Raw genomic sequence first — 21,047 nt, forward strand, 5'->3', positions numbered from 1 at the left:
CTACCTCTTTTTTTCTTTTTTCAAGAGCAATTCCATGTTAGTATTTTTTTTAATTAAGAGAATTTTTTTGCTACTTCTTTCTTTTAAGGTGTCATTCGGGTTTTCCTCCTGTTAATCTTCTTTAGAAATCTGTTCTTTTATTTCTAAGTTGTATCAGCAGTCTTTTCAAATCTTCATTTTTCCCCCAACGATCTCAGTAAATTTTTTTCCCCATTTCTGATGCAGGGTGTTCTTTCGTAACTTTTACCATCTTCTAACTCTATTAGCTTGTGATGAAACACGTGGTTAAAGGTTTTCTCTTTTCTGGCATGCCCTCATCTGTAGGGATGGTACGTGCTGCTGCTTCTGTTTCCTATGGTACATTTGTTTGGGGTTCAATGGCTTCCATTGGTCACACGTAACCAAGCTGAGTCTCCCTACTCATAGGAGGGGAGTGGGGGGCAGGGACAGCTCCCCAACCTCTGCCATCATCTAAATAGAGCAGACTGCCCTGCCTCCCCCCCCCCCCCCAATCTGGACTGTCTCCTTCCTTTGCCCCAGGCAGCTCCGTCCCACTCAATTTGGATTCTGGTCCGACAGGTTCTTCCCATGCGCACCCATCCCTCATCAGCTCGACTCAGAGTTGTCCTCAGTATGGCCATTTTCTTTTTTCTGTTTTTTGAGGAAGATTAGCCCTGAGCTAACATCTGCTGCCAATCCTCCTCCTTTTGCTGAGGAAGACTGGCCCTGAGCTAACATCCGTGCCCATCTTCCTCTACTTTATAAGTGGGACGCCTACCGTGGCGTGGCTTGCCAAGCAGTGCCATGTCTTCACCAGGGATCTGAACCGACGAACCCCGGGCCGCCGAAGCGGAACGCATGCACCCAACCGCTGCGCCACCGGGCCAGCCCTCAACGTTGTCCTGTTGACCTTGTTTTTATTTTTTTCTCAACACCATGTCTTTGAGTTTATCCACAGTGCAGCATGTACAAATACTTCGTTTCTGTCTGTCACTGTGCTGTGCAGCCACCGTCCTTACTTGCCCTCACCCCGGGGTAGAACTCGGGGAGCTGCAGTGCTAGCCACCGGAGTGCTTCCGCGAAAACCCTCCCACCATCCTCAGCGGCCTGTGCGAGAACCTCTCTCAGTGAGGGACAGATATCAGGGGCGTGCCGACTGAATTTCGCCAACATTGCCGATTTGTTCCTAATGGCTGAAGTGGTTAACACTCCTGCCAGCAGCACAAGTGGGTTCTTATTTCCCTGATCACTCACCAACACTGTGTATCACCCCGTTTTCTCGCTTCTGCCAATCTGATGGCGGTGTAACCCAGTTTTATCTGGATTTGCTTTCTCCCGATCACGGAGAGGTTGCGCATCACTATTCTTATTAGCCACCTTAACTTCCCCTGAACGCACTGCTTCTTCATGTTCTTTGTACATTTTCCCATTGCTCTTTTTCCTCTTAATTTTCAAGCGTTCCACAAATATTCTAGATCAGCACTGTTCAACAGGACTTTCTGAAATTATGGAGATGTTCTTTGTGCTTTATTCGTTTCCTAGAGCTGCTGTAACCTTACCACAAACTGAGGGGCATAAAGCAACAGAAACGTCCTCTCTCACAGTTCTGGAAGCTGGAAGTCTGGAATCAAGGTGTCAGCAGGGCTGGTTCCTTATGAGGACTCTGAGGGCAAATCTGTTTCATGCCTCTCTCCAGCTTCTGGTGTTGCCAGCAATCTTTGGGGTTCCTTGGCTTGTGGATGCTCCATCTCCAAAGATGCCTCTGTCATGTAGCTGCCTCCTTTCTGAGTGTCTCCTCTGTCTGTGTCCGAATTTTCTTCTCCTTTCTTTTATAAAGACATCACTCACTGGATTGCTGCCCACTCTCATCCATTATGACCTCATCTTAATTTGATTACATCAGCAAAGACCCTATTTCCAAATAAGGTCACATTCACAGGTACTGGGGGTTAGGACTTCAACGTATTCTTTCGGTGAACTGCAAAAGGTTTCCTGGACCCAATTCCAACGTGTGTGTGTGTGCAGCCTTCCCCACACCAACAAGCAGTTCTTGGACACCAGCGATGTGTCAGAGAATTCAGCTCAATTCTGACACTGTCTACCCAGAGATAGAGTCAGATCGCAGAGAGAAAGGGCCCAGTCCCACACGACTGCCCTCCACTTCAGATGCCAGTTGCAAGCCCAGGTTGTTGCCTGTGCTTCTGAACAACAGGCTACAAATCAAAGGTTCTCATGACCCTTTTCTAGGGTTCGATAAATTTGCTAGAATGGCTCAGAAAACTCAAGAAAACAGTTCACAAAACTCACTAGATACCAATTTATTACAAAGGACATTAAAGGATAAGAATCAACAGCTGATGAAGAGATACATAGGGTGAGGTCCTCAACACAAGAGCTTCTGTCATTGACCACTGGCAAGAGATTCAACTTCAAGCCCCTCCCCTTCCCAGAAGTCAGGGGGTGGGGCTGAAAGTTCCAATCCTTTGGTCACAAGGCTGGTTCCCCTGGCAACCAGCACCCCCCCCCCACCAACCTGGGGTTCAAAAGTCAGCTTCACTTACATAATGAGACACCTTTATCACTCCAGACGCTGAGGAATTTCCAAGGTTTTCAGAGCTGTGAGCCAGGAACTGCAGATGAATACCAAATATGTGAGAAGTATTTTGGTCATCCGAATGACCAAATATATATTTCTCATGAATCACAATAACACACGAACACAATCCAATCCACAGTAGACACTAGTGTACTAGTCAGGTGTGGATACCAAGGACTTGAAATGGCACTAATGTAACTGAGAAACTGCATTTTAAATTTTAATTAAACTTCAGTTTAAATAGCCAAATGTACAGTGGGTACTGTATTGAACAGCACAGTTCTAGCTACTTATCTTTGACCATTTTGGATGTTGCAGGTATTTCCTCCTATGCTGTTAACATCATCAGTAGTGTCCTTTGTTGAAAATAAATCCTTAATTTTGATATCAGACATCATTTTTTCTAGATGTTGTATGCATTTTTTTTTGATCTTAAGCAATCCTTACACACCCAAAGAATACAAAAATATTTCCCTACTGTGTTTTGATTGGCTGATTTGACATTTCATACTTATGTTTTTAATCTATCTAGAGGTTACCTTTGTATGTGGTGTGAGGTAGGGATCCAACTTTTTATATCCAACACTGGGCCAATTTTCCCAACCCAGCCTACAGAAACAGTCCGTCCTTCTCCAGCACATGGTGCTCCACATTGTATACCACATTCCCATACAGACATGGGTCTACTTAAGGCTCTTCTATTGCATAGGTGTGTTTGTCTTTTCCTACAATGGCACTCCATGATCTTATTATAACCTTGATGAATCTTAATATCTGTAGGGTGAGTTTCCACATTTTACTCTTTTTAAAGTTGACTGAGACTTCTGGTTCCAGCCAAGATGAAGTGACAGGAACCAGAATTACTCTTCCACTTGAAACAACTAAAAAACCATACAGAATATGTGAAAGAACCGTTCTAAATACATTGGCCATAATGCAGTGAAGGGCCGTGACTCCCGAGAGAAAGGAAACAAATGAGCTGAATTCTGTGACTGCTCCAGCTTACTGCCTGGAGTTTTCAGGATGTGGAGCAAGGAGGGGACTCAGGCAGGGCCCAGTGGTCTCCCTGAGTTGAGTGAATGGATCCGAAAGGCCAAGATGGCTAGAGTTTGCAGGGCAGAACACTGAAGAAAGAGGACATGGAGATGTGTAGCTTAGGACTGACTAGCGTATGTGTGTGAGGAAAATATGAGGCCAGGAAAAGAGCCAACCAAAAGGATTAGAGGGAAAACTACCCAGGGTTCAAGCAGGGCCAGGAGTAGTGCCTCCACCAACCAGCCAGTGAGCAAACTCACTCTCTGGGAACTCCAATTACACAGGTGCCAGCTGCTGGAAGTTGCACCTCAGTTCATTGATACTCTCTTCACTTTTTCATCCTTTTCTTCTCTCACTTTTCTGTTTCACTTATAATTTCTATTTGTATGTCTTCAATTTCATTAATCTTTTCTGCAACGTCTAATCTACCATTAATCCCATCCAGTGTATTCTTCCCATCAGATATTTTAGCACAATCCATAAAAGAACAAATTGATAAATTGTTCTTTATCAAACTTAAGAACTTTTGTCCTTCAAAAGACACTGATGAGGGGCCGGCCCCATGTCCGAGTGGTTAAGTTCACGCGCTCCGCTTTGGCGGCCCAGGGTTTCACTGGTTCAGATCCTGGGTGCAGACATGGCACCGCTCATCAAGCCATGCTGAGGTGGCATCCCACATGCCACAACTAGAAGGACCCACAACTGAAAAATACACAACTATGTACCACGGGGCTTTGGGAGAAAAAGGAAAAATAAAATCTTAAAAAAAAAAAAAAAGACACTGATGAGAGAAGAAGGGAAGCCACAGAGAAAATATTTACAAATTGCATATCTGGTAGACGTGTTTGTGTGTGTGTATATCTATCTAGATATTTATACATCTATCTATCAGTGAGCGCCTCCACAGGGACAACAGTTCTAAATACACTGGACATAAGGCAATGAAGGCTTCTCGGCTGGAAATGGAGGCCCTAGCCCCTTGGAGCTTAGAGTCTGTGAATGCGCTAAGGCAGGGGAGCACAGATGCTAAAATAAATGTTCAGAACCACAAGAGCAAGTTGAATGTGGTGCCAGGAGTATAAGTGACCAGATGGAGAAGAGGGGGAAGGGAGGCAGCTCTCTCTCTTTTTTTTTTAAAGATTTTCTTTTTTTCCTTTTTCTCCCCAAAGCCCCCCAGTACATAGTTGTATATTCTTCGTTGTGGGTCCTTCTAGTTGTGGCATGTGGGACGCTGCCTCAGCGTAGTTTGACGAGCAGTGCCATGTCCGCGCCCAGGATTCAAACCAACGAAACACTGGGCCGCCTGCAGCGGAGCCCGCGTACTTAACCACTGGGCCACCAGGCCAGGCCCAGGCAGCTCTCTTGAAGTTGGCATCTACCTGAATCTCAATGACTGGACTAAGACTTGAGGTATGAGGGCGGCACACGCAGAGGTAAAAAGGCATGGGACAGATAATTTTTAGTTGATGGACCATTAAGTTCTAAACAGGAGTAGGGAGAGGTGAGCTGCTGTCAGGCCAGTGTCTTTGAATTCAGGTTAATGGTTCTGAGCACACTGGGGAAGCCATGGAGGGGTTTTATTTTCAAAATGTAAATAGTTCTATTATTTGTTGAGAATGTGAAAGAAAATACATGTTCACCATAAAAAAACAAAGTAAAAAAATCCATGAAAGTATAAAGGGCATTCAAAGCACCTTTAATCCCACTACCCATAAATACCTGCTGTCTCACTTGAACATTGTGCTGTGTGTCCTTTTGGATTTACATTTTGCATATATGTAAATATACAGAAGGGAGGTGGGGAAGATGCCTTCATTCCCCCTCATTCATCCTTCAAACCCTCAAGTCCTTCCAAGTAAATGTTTCCTTCTTGCAGCCATGCACTGTGTCCTCCCCCCACCCTCACCATACCCAGAGGTCCTTAAGGATTCGGAGTGCCTGGTTCTCAGTCTTTTCCTCCAGGAAGCTATCACGAGCGATCATAGGACATCAGTATCAGTAATGGTGGTCCCTCACCACCCTGGCTTCTGAGTTTCTTACTCCTCTCCAAAAGGGAGACTGAGTTCCACGCGTGTCTATGGTCACACCGAGCCTACAGGTATTCAAAAAGTAGCCACTTCTACATCCTGTTTCAGGCATCCTACTCTACCACCGCCTCACTCCAGTGACATTTCTCCCATTCCACTGGGATCTCCAACTCAGGGCGCGCCGTGCCTTTCCACTAATGCCACCCATGCGCCTCCCCCTCTCACCTCTCCCACTTGTGGATCCACGTTGGGGAACCGCAACTCCCTTGCCCCCCGCCCTTTGTTGCGCTCCCATTCCAAGTCTGCGTCCAGACGGCTGGACGCGGCTGGAGAACGAAACCGTGTTGACTAGTTTCACTGTCATAGCTCGTCCCTAGATTCAAGCTCGCGGTGTCCTAACCAACCCCCGGATCCGGCCAGTTCGCCCTCCCGCCGCGGGAGGCCTCCACGGCCGTCTCCTCGAGCACCCCCGCTGCCTCTAGGCCCCTGTCCACACACGTTCCTAACCTCGCTTACACGCTGAACTTCGCGGTTAACAGCGGAGCGCGATGTGCCGCCGTCGGCGCGAGCCTGGCGGGCCGGGGGAGCCGCGGCGCTCGTCCTGGGGGCGGCGCGGGGCTCGGCTAGAGAAGGGGGCACGCAGGAGCGACACGGAGGTTCCCGGGGGACAGCGCAGAGCGGGTCTCGGGTGTCGGGGCCCGGGCGGCAGGCCAGACCCATAGGCCCCGGGGGCCGCGGGAGCGCGCAGAGCCGGCCCGCGAGACGCCGGGATGCGACCATCCGCCTCGGAGGCCCGTCCGGGCGGCCGCGGCGCCCAGCGCGTCATTCTCAGCGACGACGGCGGGACGTTCGTGACGTCACAGGCTCCGGCGAGGCGCTTTAACGCGTCACTCCCGGCGACGGCGGCGGGGCCGTATGGCGTCAGGACGCCGGCGCAGGGCGCCGGGTTGGCAGGCAGCCCCTGTGTGGAGCGCAGGCCTCGACCGCGCACGCCAGAGCAGCGGCGCGCTCACCGGCCGGCGCTCCGGAACGCGCCTCCCTCCCTGCGCGGCCCGAAGCTGTCGGCCAGGGCGGTGAGGCCACCGGGACACCGTGCACACGCCCGCGCCGCGCGTCCCGACGCGCTACGTGGCCGACGGCGCCGCTTCCGCGTCATGACTTCCGGGCGCCCCAGCCGCCATCTTGCTCGCGCGGAAGCGCCGCGGCTGGGTGGGAGTCCCGGAGCCGGAGAGTCGTGGACGGTGCGGCCGCCGTCATGCCGTCGTCGCCGCTGCGGGTGGCGGTGGTGTGCTCGAGCAACCAGAACCGGAGCATGGAGGCGCACAACATCCTCAGGTAGTGGGGGCCTCCGCCCTTGCCTAGCGCGCCCCGTCGGACGCCGGCCGACCGGCCGTCCCTCCGCCCGCTCCCGGCCCATGCTGGGCGGCGGCGGCCCCGGCTCCCGGCCCCGAAGCCTGCGGCCCCCGAAGGACGCCCGAGGGGCCGCGCTGCGGCCGGCCTCGTTGGCCGCGGGGCCGCGCGCAGTAAGGAGTTGACAAGGCTCGGTCGGCCGCGCGGTGCCCCCACGTGTGTTTAGCGTCGCGGGAAAATTGAGGTTCTGAGCCGAAATGTTCCCGCGTCGCGGAAACGTCAGAGTTCCCAGTAAACCTGAAAGCCTGATGCAGTTTGGTCCCCTTTACACGCCTGTCTTGCATCGGGCGTGCTGTAAAATGCTCCTCGGTGAGGCGGGACGTACCGAGGCCAAGGCCAGGGTCTGCGAGATGATAGTGTCCGACTCCTGCGTCTCCAGGGCGTGTCATTTACCAAAGCTGCTGGAAAACTTGCGCAACATAAGCTCAGGATAGAATGAGTCTTAGAAAAACGGAAATGGCCTTTTTTGTTAACTTCGTGGCTTTGTATTTTCTCCTATCTACATTTTCAAGTCTCATACAAAAAAGTCCTCCTTTTCCCTTAAAGGTCTCGATTCGGTAATTTCTGGAGTACACGTGAGTCCAGTTTCTTGCTTCCACTTTATATTTCGGTACTGACTCCTGTTTTGTGACCCTGGTGTTGTATGTGTTTAATAAAAGTTTATTCCCGTTTGATACAGTTTTTTCGTTAAAACTCACTTTACAAAACGTGAAATTGACCGCCTGCGTTAAGTTTGGTATACATGTCAACTTTGCTAGTAAAAGTTGAAAGTGCCTTTTCTCCCGCAGTTTCCATACGTGGACACTGAACGACACCAGTGCCTCGCCCTCTGGCTCCCACAGTCCGGCTTTAGTCTGCTGAGTAACTTGGGCAAGGTAGAATGCCCCATCGCTCTTGTTTCTTAAGAAGCTGGAAGTGTCAGATGTCCACCATCTGCCAATTAGGAGTTTACTTCTTCCTGCTTCTTTAATTCTACTTCCTACCGCACTGTCCACGGTATTCGCTTGATGTCATTTTTTGGTAGAGTGTGGTATGCTTTGAGCCTAACAAATTAATGCAAAGGTTGTATTTAAACTAGAATTACATTGTGCTAGGTCTGATCCCCAAACTGCATTTATCTGTTCAGAGTCATTAAAAGTTTGGTAAGTTTAAGCAAAAAAATGCAAGGTTCACACTGCCAGGAAATAAGATTTCACATCTTTGATTAGAATAACAAGAGAGCTGGAGACCACGTCCTGCATCTTCTGGCTGGCCCTCCCTTGTTTAAGCTCTCCTGCTGTATCTGCATAACAAAGTTGGGATGAAACCTTAACAAAGGGAGATATTTCTTGATTATGTGTAGCAACTTTGTAATGAAATCAGACAGTCTCTACAAAATGGCTTGTCCTGTTTAGTTCCCAGTGGCTAGAGCCAGCCCAGCATTGGGTCTCCAGGGAAAGGGGTGCAGAAGATCCTCTCGGAGTAATCACCAAGTAGTTGTTCCATGTGCTTCTACCCACTTGACTGTCTCTCACATTTACTCATAAAAAGAGAATGAGGGCAAAAGGAGGTAAGTTTAGGGTAACATACGTTATTGATAGCCTGAATGTGAAGTTTTTTGACGTGACTCTTAAATTTCTAAAATGCCTATATTTGAGGGCTGTTTCCTCTGTTAAAATGGTAATATTTGCTTGTTGCAAGGCATGCTAACTGTAGAAAATACACAGAAGATGAAGGAGATAAAGATCAGCCCAAGTGCCATTGGGTGTGGGTCCTTCTGGGCGTCTCCTGTGTGTCCACACTCTGCAGGGAGGCCAGCATGCCCTTCTGTAATCTCTGTTCATGGAACGTGGTAAACGCAAGTCTGATTTCAGTATCATTTCTGCTTTCATTTTGGTATACTGAATTTGAGTACATCTGTTCACATCCAGTAGTGGAAGTGGTTACAAAACCACAGAGCAATAATCCAGGGGAGTCCTGTGGCGATTAGTTTTGTAACCAATCCCCCAGTAATACAATTTGGACCTTGTGTTTTTCAGTCTTATGATGTTAACATTCTTGTGCCATATATCTTTGCACGCTTTTCTGGTTATTTCCTTGGCTTAAATTCCTAGAGGTGGACTCGCTGAGTCGAAAGGTAGGCGTATTTTACATTTTCATACATTTTGCCAGACTGCTTTCCAGAAAAGTAGCTATTTGTAGAATTCCTTTTTCCTTATAATCTGGGCGTTATTTTCATCTTTTCATGCTGCCAGAGCAAGAAGGATCTCACCTTTCCTTTAGTTTTTTATTTTCTATTTAGTTATTTATTTTTTGAGGAAGATTAGCCCTGAGCTAACATCTGCCACCAATCCTCCTCTTTTTGCTGAGGAAGACTGGCCTTGAGCTAACATCCATGTCCATCTACCTCTACTTTATATGTGGGACGCCTACCACAGCATGGTGTGCCAAGCGGTGCCATGTCTGCACCCGGGATCCGAACCAGTGAACCCGGGGCCGCCGAAGTGGAACGTGTGCGCTTAACCACTGCGCCACCGGGCTGGCTCCATCCTTTGGTTTTAAAATTGCTGTTGAGGTTGAGCAACTTTTCACGTCACTTTGACTTTTGAAAATTATTTATGGCTTTATCTCTATTGGGGTTAGTACAGGATTTTAAAACATTTTTAGGAGATTTATATGATGGTTTTCTGTTACAGCTATGAGAGCTTATAAAAGTCAGGTTTGGAGACTTAGACCTCAAAGATGATGTTTGTGAAAAGCATAGGAAAATGGTATGATAAGTGAAAGAACTGGAAAATTTTGTATGCAGTTTAGTTGCAACTACGTAAAACTATGCATGGGAAAGCTGAAATGAAATATCAGAAGCAATGAAGTTAATTGAATGTGCACGGTAGGTATCAGTGAGCCCTTCTCCCTTCCATCCCCGCCCCCCCACCCCCCCTTTTTTTGGCTCTATTGGAAATCAACTTGGACTGTATTTTTCTGACAAGTCGAATACAAGTGGTAATAAATGTTGGCATTTTCTAGAGCTAGTCATAATGTTCCCTGGAGTGATCATTTTTATCTTTTGAGACTAAATTGTTTCAAATACCAGTCCTGAGAGTCCTTTAGGTTTTTTAGGTGGTGTTGATAGACTGTTGTATGTTTCCACAGAGCCTCCTGTTCTTTGTACTGAGTGGATTTAGATTTCCCTTTGGAGCCAATTAATTTGTTTTTTTTTGTTCCAAACTATCTCCTAGATGTTAAGGAGTGTGTTGATTTTTGGAAGTTGTGTTGATTTTAATCATAGCAATTCAAAACAAATTTTAAAGAAAATCTTCTATAAATTGCTGGACTGAATTTTTAGTTGGTTTTCAATCTTAACTTCCTGAGCTATGTGATTTTGGGAAGATGAGCAGAGAGGCTGCAGATGTGGAAGAAACAGTTCACTCTGTTTCTTGAGCTCTTTTGTGCCAGGTGCTTTCCAAATGCTGTCTGGTTTCATCCTCACAGCTCTTAGGATGTCCACATTCATGCAGGTGAAGAGACAGTACCCAGAGCAGGAAGCCCTGGCTCGTGAGTGACAGCAGGGATTTGGACACAAGGGACTCTGGTGATGATGAGTAACAGAACTGAGACTCAAGATGGGTGAAAAGAGGAGCTGAAGAAGGATCCAGGGTGTAGCAAGTGCAGTCAGCTGAGGTCCTGTGATCCTCTGATTGGGTGGGCCTCTCAAGTCTTAATGTCGTGACCAGACACCAGGGTCCCAAGCTATACTGGTATAGGGGTACTCCAGCCTTCTCCAGACAGGACTAGGTCTCAGCTGCCTGAGGTGGTGGGGTGACACACAGGATTTGATCCCAGGTGGCCTACAGCACACTTGCAGTCATGGTGCTGAACCCCTCCCTGGTCTTGAACACCTTCCCACAAGCTTCTTGTCTTTTACCAGGGAGTGGTAGTCAGCTGTGCCCTGCAGCCCTTTTGGCTGCATTTTTGCTATTTTGGTTGTGCATGTGCTTGAAGAAGGAACTGGAAACCATTTGGTAAGGTGAAAGGATTTGGAATCATGTCCCTAAGAAGGCAGAAGATGTGGAAAAGGTGTCTACAGGGGAGCACATTTGCCTTCCTAGGATTTATGGGACTGTTTTTGTCTTCAGGAGCAGAACTAAGACCAGGAGGATGGTTGGAGGAAAGTAGATTTCTGTTTGAATGTGAACATTGAGACAGAACTCAGTAGACCAAGCATGGTAACAGCTTCCAAAGCTAAAACATTTTTCCCTGCATTAAGGATCATCTTCTCCAGCCTTTTATAGATGAGAACAGATGGAGCCCAGCACTGGGAAGGTAGTTCCACAGGTTCACACATGGCTAATAGCACGTTCCTGCTCAGGACTGCTTAGTGTTGGAGCTGGAAGCAGCACTCTGATGGTGGTCTTGTTGCTGGGCCATCTGAAGTACCAGATACGGAGGGCCTGCTCTCTGCTGGTACTGTGGAGGGGGAGACATTCGGGAGGCCGGCAGTGACCAGTGGAGCAAGATGGCCTGTGAGAAGCTGGGTTGTGGAAAAGCAGGCCTGAAGGAGGGACGTCTGAGCAGGGGCACTGACGAGCTAAACATAATGGCCATTTGTCACAAGCTGGACACCTGATGATGCTTCATGCTTAGAAGCCTCTCAGTTTTGTTCTTGACCTTTTGGGAGGATAAGAACGAAATAAATCCTAGAAAACATTTATCAAAATGTGTTTAGAGGGGCTGGCCTGGTGGCACAGCAGTTAAGTGCGTATGTTCCACTTCGACGGCCTGAGGTTTGCCGGTTTGGATCCTGGGTGTGGACAGGGCACTGCTTGGCAAGCCATGCTGTGGCAGGCGTCCCACATATAAAGTAGAGGAAGATGGGCACGGATGTTAGCTCAGGGCCAGTCTTCCTCAGCAAAAGAAAAAGAGGAGGATTGGCGGCAGATGTTAGCTCAGGGCTAATCTTCCTCAAAAAAAAAAATGTGTTTAGTGTCCACATTTGCCTAGTGATAACAAATTTTATTGGAACATTACCATTTCAGAAGAGTTTTATCTTCCCAGTCATTTGGCTGTACCACAGTGAAATTATAGGCAAGCGTTTAAGTGTAATGGCTTTTGAGCAGGTGCTTTGTGTTCTATACAGATGAGGTCATCATATAGCTGAAGTTGGCCTGGTCAGCAGTGCATGAGTGTACCTACAGTAAAGGTGACAGGATTGTAGGTGCATCTTGTCTTACTTATAGACAGGTCATGCTTTCAGAAGGCTCGCAGCAGTTTCAGTCTTAGCCAAAATAATTCTTTAAATCAGGCTAATAACCACACTTTTAGAAAACAGGAAAAATACTGTAACCCACATTGTTAATTTGCATATTTTCTTATGATCCTTTTTGGTGTTCGTTTTAGCATTTTTATTTTACTTTTAGTCATTGGGATAGCGATAGAAATAATTCTGTTTTCCAAAATTTAACATTTTCTATGATAGGTTCTTTTTTTCTTCCCCCCTGCTTTTTCTCCCCAAATCCCCCCAGTACATAGTTGTATATTTTAGTTGTGGGTCCTTCTAGTTGTGGCACGTGGGACGCCGCCTCAGCATGGCCTAATGAGCAGTGCCGTGTCCACGTCCAGGATTCGAACTGGCGAAACCCTGCGCTGCCAAAGCAGAGTGCGCTAACCATGATAGGTTCTTTATGATAGATTTTTGATACTTGTAAAAACACATGATAAATACTTGTCTGGAAGATTCGTTTAACATAAAAATGGTTGGCTCTTGAGACAAAGCCTTTTGGTTGTCAGGAATATTTTTATAGCAGTTCTTTTATATAAGAAACAAATTGTCACACTGTGCTGTTGTCACAGCACAAGATGGGCTGTTATGTCAGTTGCATCAGCTTAGAAGAAACAGCTCTTCTGTTGCTAATTAGCCTTTTTGCCACTTGGGAACATTTTGTTGGGGGAAGAGCAAACTGTGTTTCATTTTATTTTTAAATACGCTTTATGAACACTTCAGAAAGTTGGGGAGGCCGCTGAGGAGAGGGCAGCAGGCCCCCTACCCCACTGTCTGTTTCTAATAAGGGAGTCTTCCCCTGTCCGAGACCCAGCAGTCATCCTCCTAGGAGCCTTGTTTAGGATCAGTCAAGTGGAGGGCAGGGCCGCGTTCTTTGGGATGCAGCCAATCCCAACTTTTAGGGATATGGTCAGACTGAAATAGAGAATGTTCCATTTGGACACCTAATGCAAACCTCAAACCCCACCAGGACACAAGATGAGTGAAGAAGATGGTCCTTGCCAGGTGGCGCCATCCAGGCAATTTAGACTCCAGCAGGATGGGGGCTCGAGACCCTGCCCCAGGGCTCTCCATCTGGAGCCTCCCGGGAGCCCTGTGGCAGCTGGTAGGTGGCACACCTGCCCTACTCCAACCTGAAACATTCTGGGGTCCCGTCCAGGTCTCTGTCATGGGGTGCAACATGCACTGAGGTGCTCCCAGGGCTGAGACCCACCCCGAGGGGCATTGTCTCCCACTCTTCCTGCCACCTCCACTCCCACATCGTGGCTTTCTCCATTGCCGTGCTGCTCACTGTCCTGTGGACTGGACGTTTTACTTATCTTGTTACCCTATCCCCCCAGAGTATCTGAGGAGTGGGATTTGGGTCTGTTTTGATCACTGCTGTATTCCCAGCCTGTAGTAAACTCCAGGAAATACTGTTGAATCAAGATGGAATGGTAAGCCTGCCACCAGTAGAGAGCGTGGTCATTTTTAATTTTTAAAACTTCAGCTATTGCAGATTTAATAATTCTCTTTGCTATTTCTTGGCTAAATTAAAGATTATTCATTGGATATTTCATTAATAGCCAGCCCTGGTGGTCTAAAGGTTAAGATTCGGCGCTCTCAATGCCGAGACCCAGGTTTGTTTCCCTGTCAGGGAACCACACCACCCATCTGTCAGCTGTCACACTGTGGTGGCTGTGTGTTGCTGTGATGCTGAAAGCTGTGCCACTGGGATTTCAAGTATCAGCAGGGTTCCCTGTGGTGGACAGGTTTCAGTGGAGCTTCCAGACTGAAACAGACCAGGAGGAAGGACCTGGCCACTCACTTCCCAAAAAAATTGGCCATGATACCCCTATGAGTAGCAGCAATGCATTGTCTGATACAGTGCTGGAAGGTGAGAGGATGGTACAGAAAGACCTGGCAGGGCTTTGCTCTGCTGTCCATGGAGTTGCCAGGAGTGGGAATCAACTTGACCACATTAACGACTCGTCTCATTAATGTATTTCAAGAGCTTTTGTGCCTGGGCTCATTTTAATAAATTCTAGATGACAAGTACCTCAAAGGAATGGCCAAAAGGAGATGACTGAGTTTTATAAAAATACTTACTTTTTTTGAAAGAGTGATGAATGAACTCTATCTAAGTGAATCTTTTGTATATCTTTGTCGGAAGATTTTGCTTTTCCCGATCTTGCCCAAAACGATGTTTGGGACCCCTCTTGGAATAGGCTTCTTAGGTGGCTGATGGGTCACATAAGAAAAATGCTCTTCACCATTGTTTCTTACTCTGACCCCAGAAGGTACTGTCTCTCTTGCACATCCAGTTTACTCATTATTTGGTTTCGAGTGCCTTGTTCTGAAGCATCAGAGCCCCCACCAAAAGACACATCTTTCACTGCAGAGCCCATGAAAATAGCAGGCTTTGGAGCCAGACCCATAGAGTGGTTCCAGGTGCATGTTGAGCACTGCATGTACTCTTCAGGTGTCACTGCTGGCCACCATGTTACCTGCCCAGAAGTCTTACCTCCTGGTTAATTCACGCCTTCAGCTTACTCTGGGCCCACGTGCTTCTCAGTTCTCGCCACGGCTGCCTCATTCTGTCCTCTGGCAGTGTCCCCACACCTGGGTCTGGCTGCTCCCTCTGCAGGGACCTCCTTCTCTTCTGCTTGGGCATTGCCGGCCTCAGCTCCACGTCCTGTCCTTGGAGGATCTTGTTTCTATGGGTTCATGTTTTCTTATAGCACACCTCCCTCCCTGAAGGACTTGTTCTCTTTTATTGTCATCCCCTGCCAATTGGACAGAGAGAAGCTCCTGGTCTTTTTGGCCCTGACCCTGGCACCCAGCATGGTGCCTGGCCATGCAGGTAGCTAGGTGGTCATGGTTTGGACGTGTGAATGGTCCCAGTGCCCTTGGGGTCAGCCCACCCCTGGACACAGGTGAAGTGGTCACTGGAACCCAGTTACCAGTGTTAGGGATTCTTGGTGTGGCGCTTCTGGGTGCCTCACTTTTCCATGAGTCACAGAGCAGACTGGAAGGTTGATGGGTCTTTACTCTGACTAGGAGGATGCGCCTGCAGAGCCAGGGTTGGTGTCAGGAATAATTCCTTTTTTCCCCTCAATGATGTATATTTTAACAGCCTTTAAAAGCTGCTGGAGTAGTGGCCCCAGCCAGTGGGAGAGAGCCTTTAGGGCATTTTCAGGGGGAAGTGGCTTGGCTTGGAACCGAAAAGATAAGCTGCTTATTTCGGAGCAGTGACAAGTTGTGAAGCCCTCGAGACAAGCGTGGCCCACAACTGTGTGTTCCTCTGGCTCTCGTGGCTGTGACTTGTTCACCTGTTACTGTCATAGGAGGATGTGGCCTCTATGGAAGCAGGTGCCCCGGCCACCCTCCCTTGCATGACCACCTGTGTCAAGTTGGGCAGGGAGTGGGTGCCTGGACAAGAACTCATCTCCTTCAGCTGTTGTCGAGGTGACTGTCAGCAAGGCTTGTTGGTGCTTTGGCAGAAAGTAGTTTTTTTATTTATTTATATTCAGATATGTATGTTATGTGAATTGGTGAGGAAACAGGTTCAGATTTGGGGTGAAAATGGTCTGCATGCAGCTTCTCAGGAAGGCAGGTGAGTTGAGGTGTGCGGCTGGCCGTGCACAGCGGCTTGGCCCGTGTTGGCCTCTGGTCACAGCGCAGTGGACGGCCTTACTTCCTCGCCTCCCTTTTGTTGGCATCTGTAGTTGCGATTAAACGTCAGGAATGTTGGTTGTCTCTAGGTCTGTTTTTAAAGCTCAGGTGTATGTGGGCCTTGGTGTGTAGATCATTAGTCTCTGCTGTTACTGCGCTGTTCACAGTCACAGGGGATAATAGCCTGGGGTCTGGCTGCATGGCTTGGGATTTCTAGGGATGAAGGGACATAACCAGGCTTTTACCGACCTCACAGGACTCAAGTAAGGTAAGGTGTTTAACCCAAACTAGATGAGAACCACTTTTTAAAATTATTTTTTCTTTTTCTTTTTTAAGATTGGCAGCCTGAGCTAACAACTGTTGCCAATCTTTTTTCTTTTTTTGCTTTTCCTCCCCAAATCCCCCCGGTACATAGTTGTGTATTTTCGTTGTGGGTCCTTCTACTTGTGGCATGTGGGATTCCGCCTCAGCATGGCCTGACGAGCAGTGCCATGTCCCCGCCCAGCATCCAAACCAGCGAAACCCTGGGCCGCTGAAGCCAAGCATGCAAACTCAACCACTTGGCCATGGAGCCGACCTCAAAATTGTTTTTTAATTTGTGCGCACTTGATACTTTGTGTAGGTGCCAGGTGTGGTATCCCTGCTGCTCCGTGGAGACAGCACCTCCCAGGCCCCTGCACTGCCATGGTTTGGGCGTGTCCACTTTGCTTTTCTCACTGAACAATTGTAGGGGATTTCAGTGTGTATAGTGCTCCCTCACCCTTTTTGCAGTAGCAGAGAGTCTCCTGTGTGGTTGGACATGGGGTTCTTTCTTCTCTTTTGTGGTTACGGTCAAGGCTGTAGGGAATGTCCTGCAGATGCAGGTGTGCACCCTGTCGGATAGGCTTCTGGAAGTGTCTGGGTCATTGGCGCAGTTTCGGTGCGTTCTCCTGCAGAACCTTCCCTGTCCCTTCCAGCAGCGCTGTCTGAGTGCGGGTTTTCTCTCTCATCGGAAAACTTATTCACCAGTCGACACGTGTTTATTATGTGCTTGCTGTGTGCCCTGCGCTGCTCTAGGTACCGGGGACACAGCAGTGAACGAAAGGGACCACGTCCTTCCACGTGGTGCTGACATCGCTGTGGGAGAGAGCTCACCCATACCCAGATGTTTAGAGCCTTCCTCCTGTGATGCGTTTGTCACACCACGAGTGAGATTCAGCCATTTCCTTCCCTGTAACTTTTGTGTTCACGTCTTTGTCCCTTATTCTGTGGGGTTTATTCATTTAATTTTGTAGGAGCTCTTCTGTATGTCAGGCACTGCTGACATTTTGGGTTGGATGATTCTGTGTTGGGGACTGTCCTGTGCCATGAAGGATGTTTGGCAGCCTCCCTAGCCTCTAAATGCCATACCTCCCAGTTGTGAAAACTAAAAATGTCACGAGACATGGCCAAATATCCCCTGAGTTGCAATAAAAAAAATATGGAAAAACTTGAGACAATTCGTCAGCAATTTCAGAGCCATTTGGGCCTGTAAGAAGAGTGTAGATGCTGATGGAAACATGTTCTTCCTGAGTCCTACGGTCACGGAGGTTCCTTCAGAGGCAGAAATTGTGTGGTTTATAAACAGAAAGCTAAAATGAGAAGTCTGTTCTATTTAGACACTTTTTAACACTTCAGATTTTTACTTTTATTGACTGTGAGTTTGAAAGAACATAAGTTCTGTACCAGACTAACTTTTGCACATAACCTTCGCAGCAGACCCAAGAGTATGGTTATCAGTGACGACAGACACGTCTTGGGATCTCATCACTTTATTGTTTTTTTGAGATGACATTTCTTTCTTAAGGTGTAAATTGTTTCCCACAGGGGGACTGCATTTCACACAAATTCCCAATTTATTAGGAAGGACTTTTTTGTGTGTGGGCGTTGGCTCTGAGCTAACATCCTTATCAGTCTTCCTCTAGTTTGTTTGTGGGATGCCTCCACAGCGTGGCTGATGAGTGGAGTAGGTGCACACCCGGGATCCGCACCCGTGAACCCGGGCTGCCGAAGCAGAGCGTGTGGGACTTCAACCACTTGGCTGTGAGGCCAGCGCCAGGAAGCACATTTTGTCGCTTTCCTTATCTTTGACTTTTTAGCTTACAAGAGAGTATCTGCAGCTGTGGGTCTGTTTGTTCTTGGCCCTTAAAGCCAACATGGTAATACAGCAGGCTACAGAGGTGCCCCCATGTGCCAGCCGCTCTTGGTGCTCCATTCTGGTTTCCTGGGGAGCCCACATTGTAGGGCATTAGGAAACTGGACCAACAGAGTTTCCTGTGATGGAGCCTGCAGTCAAATCTTGAGAAGTTTCTTAGGAATCAGAAAATAAGGGGTCCTGTGAATCTGAATCCTGCACAGAGGCCAGGATAATGGTCAGATGACAAAAATGTTCTAGATGAAATCTTCCCTAATTCTACATGTCAGTCAGTCCTTTGAAGTTCTCAGAAATTTCAGAGTACTGCTTTAAACACCGCAAGGTTCACACTTAGCTGTGTACCCACAGGTTATAGGATCCTTTGTCTTCTGTTGTGATTGGTTTCATCTAGCTTTTGTGAAACATACTACAAAAGTTTTTTAAAATTTGTGAATAAAATATTCAAAGTTAGCGATTTAGAAACGTGTTCTCCAATATCAACAAAGTTGCTCACTTTGTCCACTTCCCATTTCATATCCCTTATTTTTAGAATTTTGTGTCTTACTTATCCAACTGTGATTCTCTCTCTCTCCTTTGTGTCTTTCAGCAAACGAGGATTCAGTGTCCGGTCCTTTGGAACAGGAACTCATGTGAAGCTTCCAGGACCCGCACCCGACAAGCCAAATGTTTATGATTTCAAAACCACATATGATCAGATGTACAATGATCTCCTTAGGAAAGACAAAGAACTGTATCCCAGTGGGCTGCCCTTTTAAAAACCTCAGCGTGGTTGTCTCTGGCAGGTGTTGTGACACAGGCATCATTCTGACCTCCACTTCAGGGTGGCTGTGCGAGTCAGGCGGATAGTGCTGCCTCTGCACAGTGTGCTGAGTCACTGCACGCGATGCAAAACATGCCCTCCTTTTATTTAAGAGACCAGGTTTCTGCTCCTGGTGCTCAGTGGACAGTCGAAGGGTTGGAGCCGTTCGGGGCAGTGGACGTGTAGGGCATGCAGACGTAAACGTGACGTCCACACTGACAGAGTCAAGGAAAAGGTTCTGACATGATACTAATCAGAGCAGCTTAGATGAGGAAAGCGGAAACCACAGGTTCCGTGGCTTTCCACCCTGCAGGGCTGCCACTGCTTTCCTCTGCAGGTAGGTGTGTGTGTGTGTGTGCGGGTGTGCACTGATAACGTGTCGGTGGGCTGCTTCACACACCGCTGGTGATGTTTCCAGGGGGTCAGGCCAGTGAGGGCCACATTTGCTACCAAAGGAAGCATGTTGGCAGCAGATAATTTGGGAGAACTTTACTTCATTTCAGGAAGAGACAGAACTAACTGGATCTGCTACTGAGACTTGAGTGAAAGAAAAGGTGTTTTTTCCACGGGTTTTTGTGAGTGTGATGCCAAGCTGTATACGGCTGGGTGATCCTTGACTGGGGTACTTCATGATCTCCCCTGCTACTTTAAAACTGCTGGCCTCTCTTGTCCCAGTGAGTGAGTGGTAGTTCTTAAGATGGAGCTCAAATGTACTCCAAGTAAAAGGATTATAAACACCAAATGGAAAACTTTGTCTTCACGTTGGCACACTTGAAATTTTTAATAAACTACAATGTTTTCTCTACATCTTCAGATTAATTAGTTAGCTGGGAGTGGCCCCGCAGGTCATTCTAGCAAAATGTAGAACAACCCTGGCGGTTACTACCTCTGCCCTCTGTGCTCTCCTCTCCCCCAGCTACAATTAAAAAGTTGCCAGTCGGAGCATGGTGCAGAAACACGGGTATTTCCTGTTAGGCGGGCGTGTGGGAGTGTGTGTGGGTTGCTGTGGATGGTGGGGCATCTGTGATCCAGTGATCCTGGGAGTCCAGGACTGGGGGCGTGCCAGAGTCATCCCTCCAGGCAGCGGACCCGAGGCTCTCCCTGGGCGCATGGAAGCCGCTCAGAGACCTTGAAGCGCACGTTCTGCGTGCTTCCCCTTTCTCAGAAGCCCCAGAACCTGCATTGGGAAGAACTCCCTGAGTATTTCCGGTGAGCCGTCAGCTGTGTCCTGGTGTCCATGTTGCAGTGACATGCTCTGCTCACATCCTTGGGCCAAGAAGGCAGGCTGATCTCTGCAGGCATCTCAGAAGCGCTCCTCTCTGAAATTGTCCTCTGGTGAGAGTCGCCCTTAACCTTTCAGAGAAGCACGAGCCATGAGAGCCTTTCCCCTGGAAAAAACTGATCTTAACTCAGGTTTTTGTTATTTGCATTATAAACTATCCATATGCTATTAAGCTTATCTTGAGACCCCATCTATTTTTCAAAATTATTCTTCAGTTACTACCATCCTTTTTTTAAACTCTTGTGCTCAATGAGAGGAAGGAACACAGATGATAATGCACTTGTTCGTACTCCCTTAATTGTGATAAATTAGGCCATTTCACACTGGAGCCGACTATGATCTTCCTTTGCTCGGGATGGGTGGCACTTACCACATTTTAAACAGACCAAATCCTGGGGCCTTGGTGTAGGAGGGATGATGTGCACTCCTTGGTAGTTGTCAACGAAGGAGCAGAGACCAACTTCTCAGAATTGAGAATCTCTTCATGTGCTGACTTTGTGCAAGTCCATGGTCTCCCCAGGAAGCATCAGTACAGAAGACAGCTCTGTCTGCCTGTGCATGCGTGTGCCCTTGCTGCCTCATGCGGAAGAGGGGGCAGATGGTTATACTCAACTGTCACTGACAGTAGTTGCCTGCTGGGGACCCTGGCAAAGTCACCTCCCCTTTTGATTGCCCCTCAGGAGGCTCTGGGAGGGGCATCTTTATCCCTTTATTGACATGACTTGGGTAGGATTTCTGTCTTCTAGGTGGGGGTAGGAAGGGGGCAAGGCAGCCTTGTGCTTGGTGCCTGGCTTCAAGCTACCCAAGTACAGCC

General features: G+C 48.0%; 1 protein-coding gene and 1 long non-coding RNA gene across 2 annotated transcripts in view; one reads left to right on the forward strand and one right to left on the reverse strand.

Moving 5' to 3' along the window:
- Positions 1-2,303: 2,303 nt before the first annotated feature.
- On the reverse strand, positions 2,304-6,470 carry LOC138923232 (uncharacterized). Its single transcript, XR_011436581.1, has 2 exons — positions 6,166-6,470; positions 2,304-2,630 (listed from the first exon to the last, which is right to left on the reverse strand). It is a non-coding gene; the product is annotated as an uncharacterized lncRNA (long non-coding RNA).
- Positions 6,405-21,047, forward strand: part of SSU72 (SSU72 homolog, RNA polymerase II CTD phosphatase) — a 31,641-nt gene continuing 16,998 nt past the window's right edge. Inside the window, exons 1-2 of the mRNA XM_023635997.2 lie at positions 6,405-6,993; positions 18,739-18,882. Of these exons, the coding sequence (XP_023491765.1) occupies positions 6,914-6,993; positions 18,739-18,882 (224 nt within the window). The 5' untranslated portion in view covers positions 6,405-6,913. The remainder of the gene's footprint in view (positions 6,994-18,738; positions 18,883-21,047) is intronic.

Source organism: Equus caballus, chromosome 2 (genome assembly GCF_041296265.1).
Source record: "Equus caballus isolate H_3958 breed thoroughbred chromosome 2, TB-T2T, whole genome shotgun sequence".
Classification (NCBI taxonomy): Eukaryota; Metazoa; Chordata; class Mammalia; order Perissodactyla; family Equidae; genus Equus; species Equus caballus.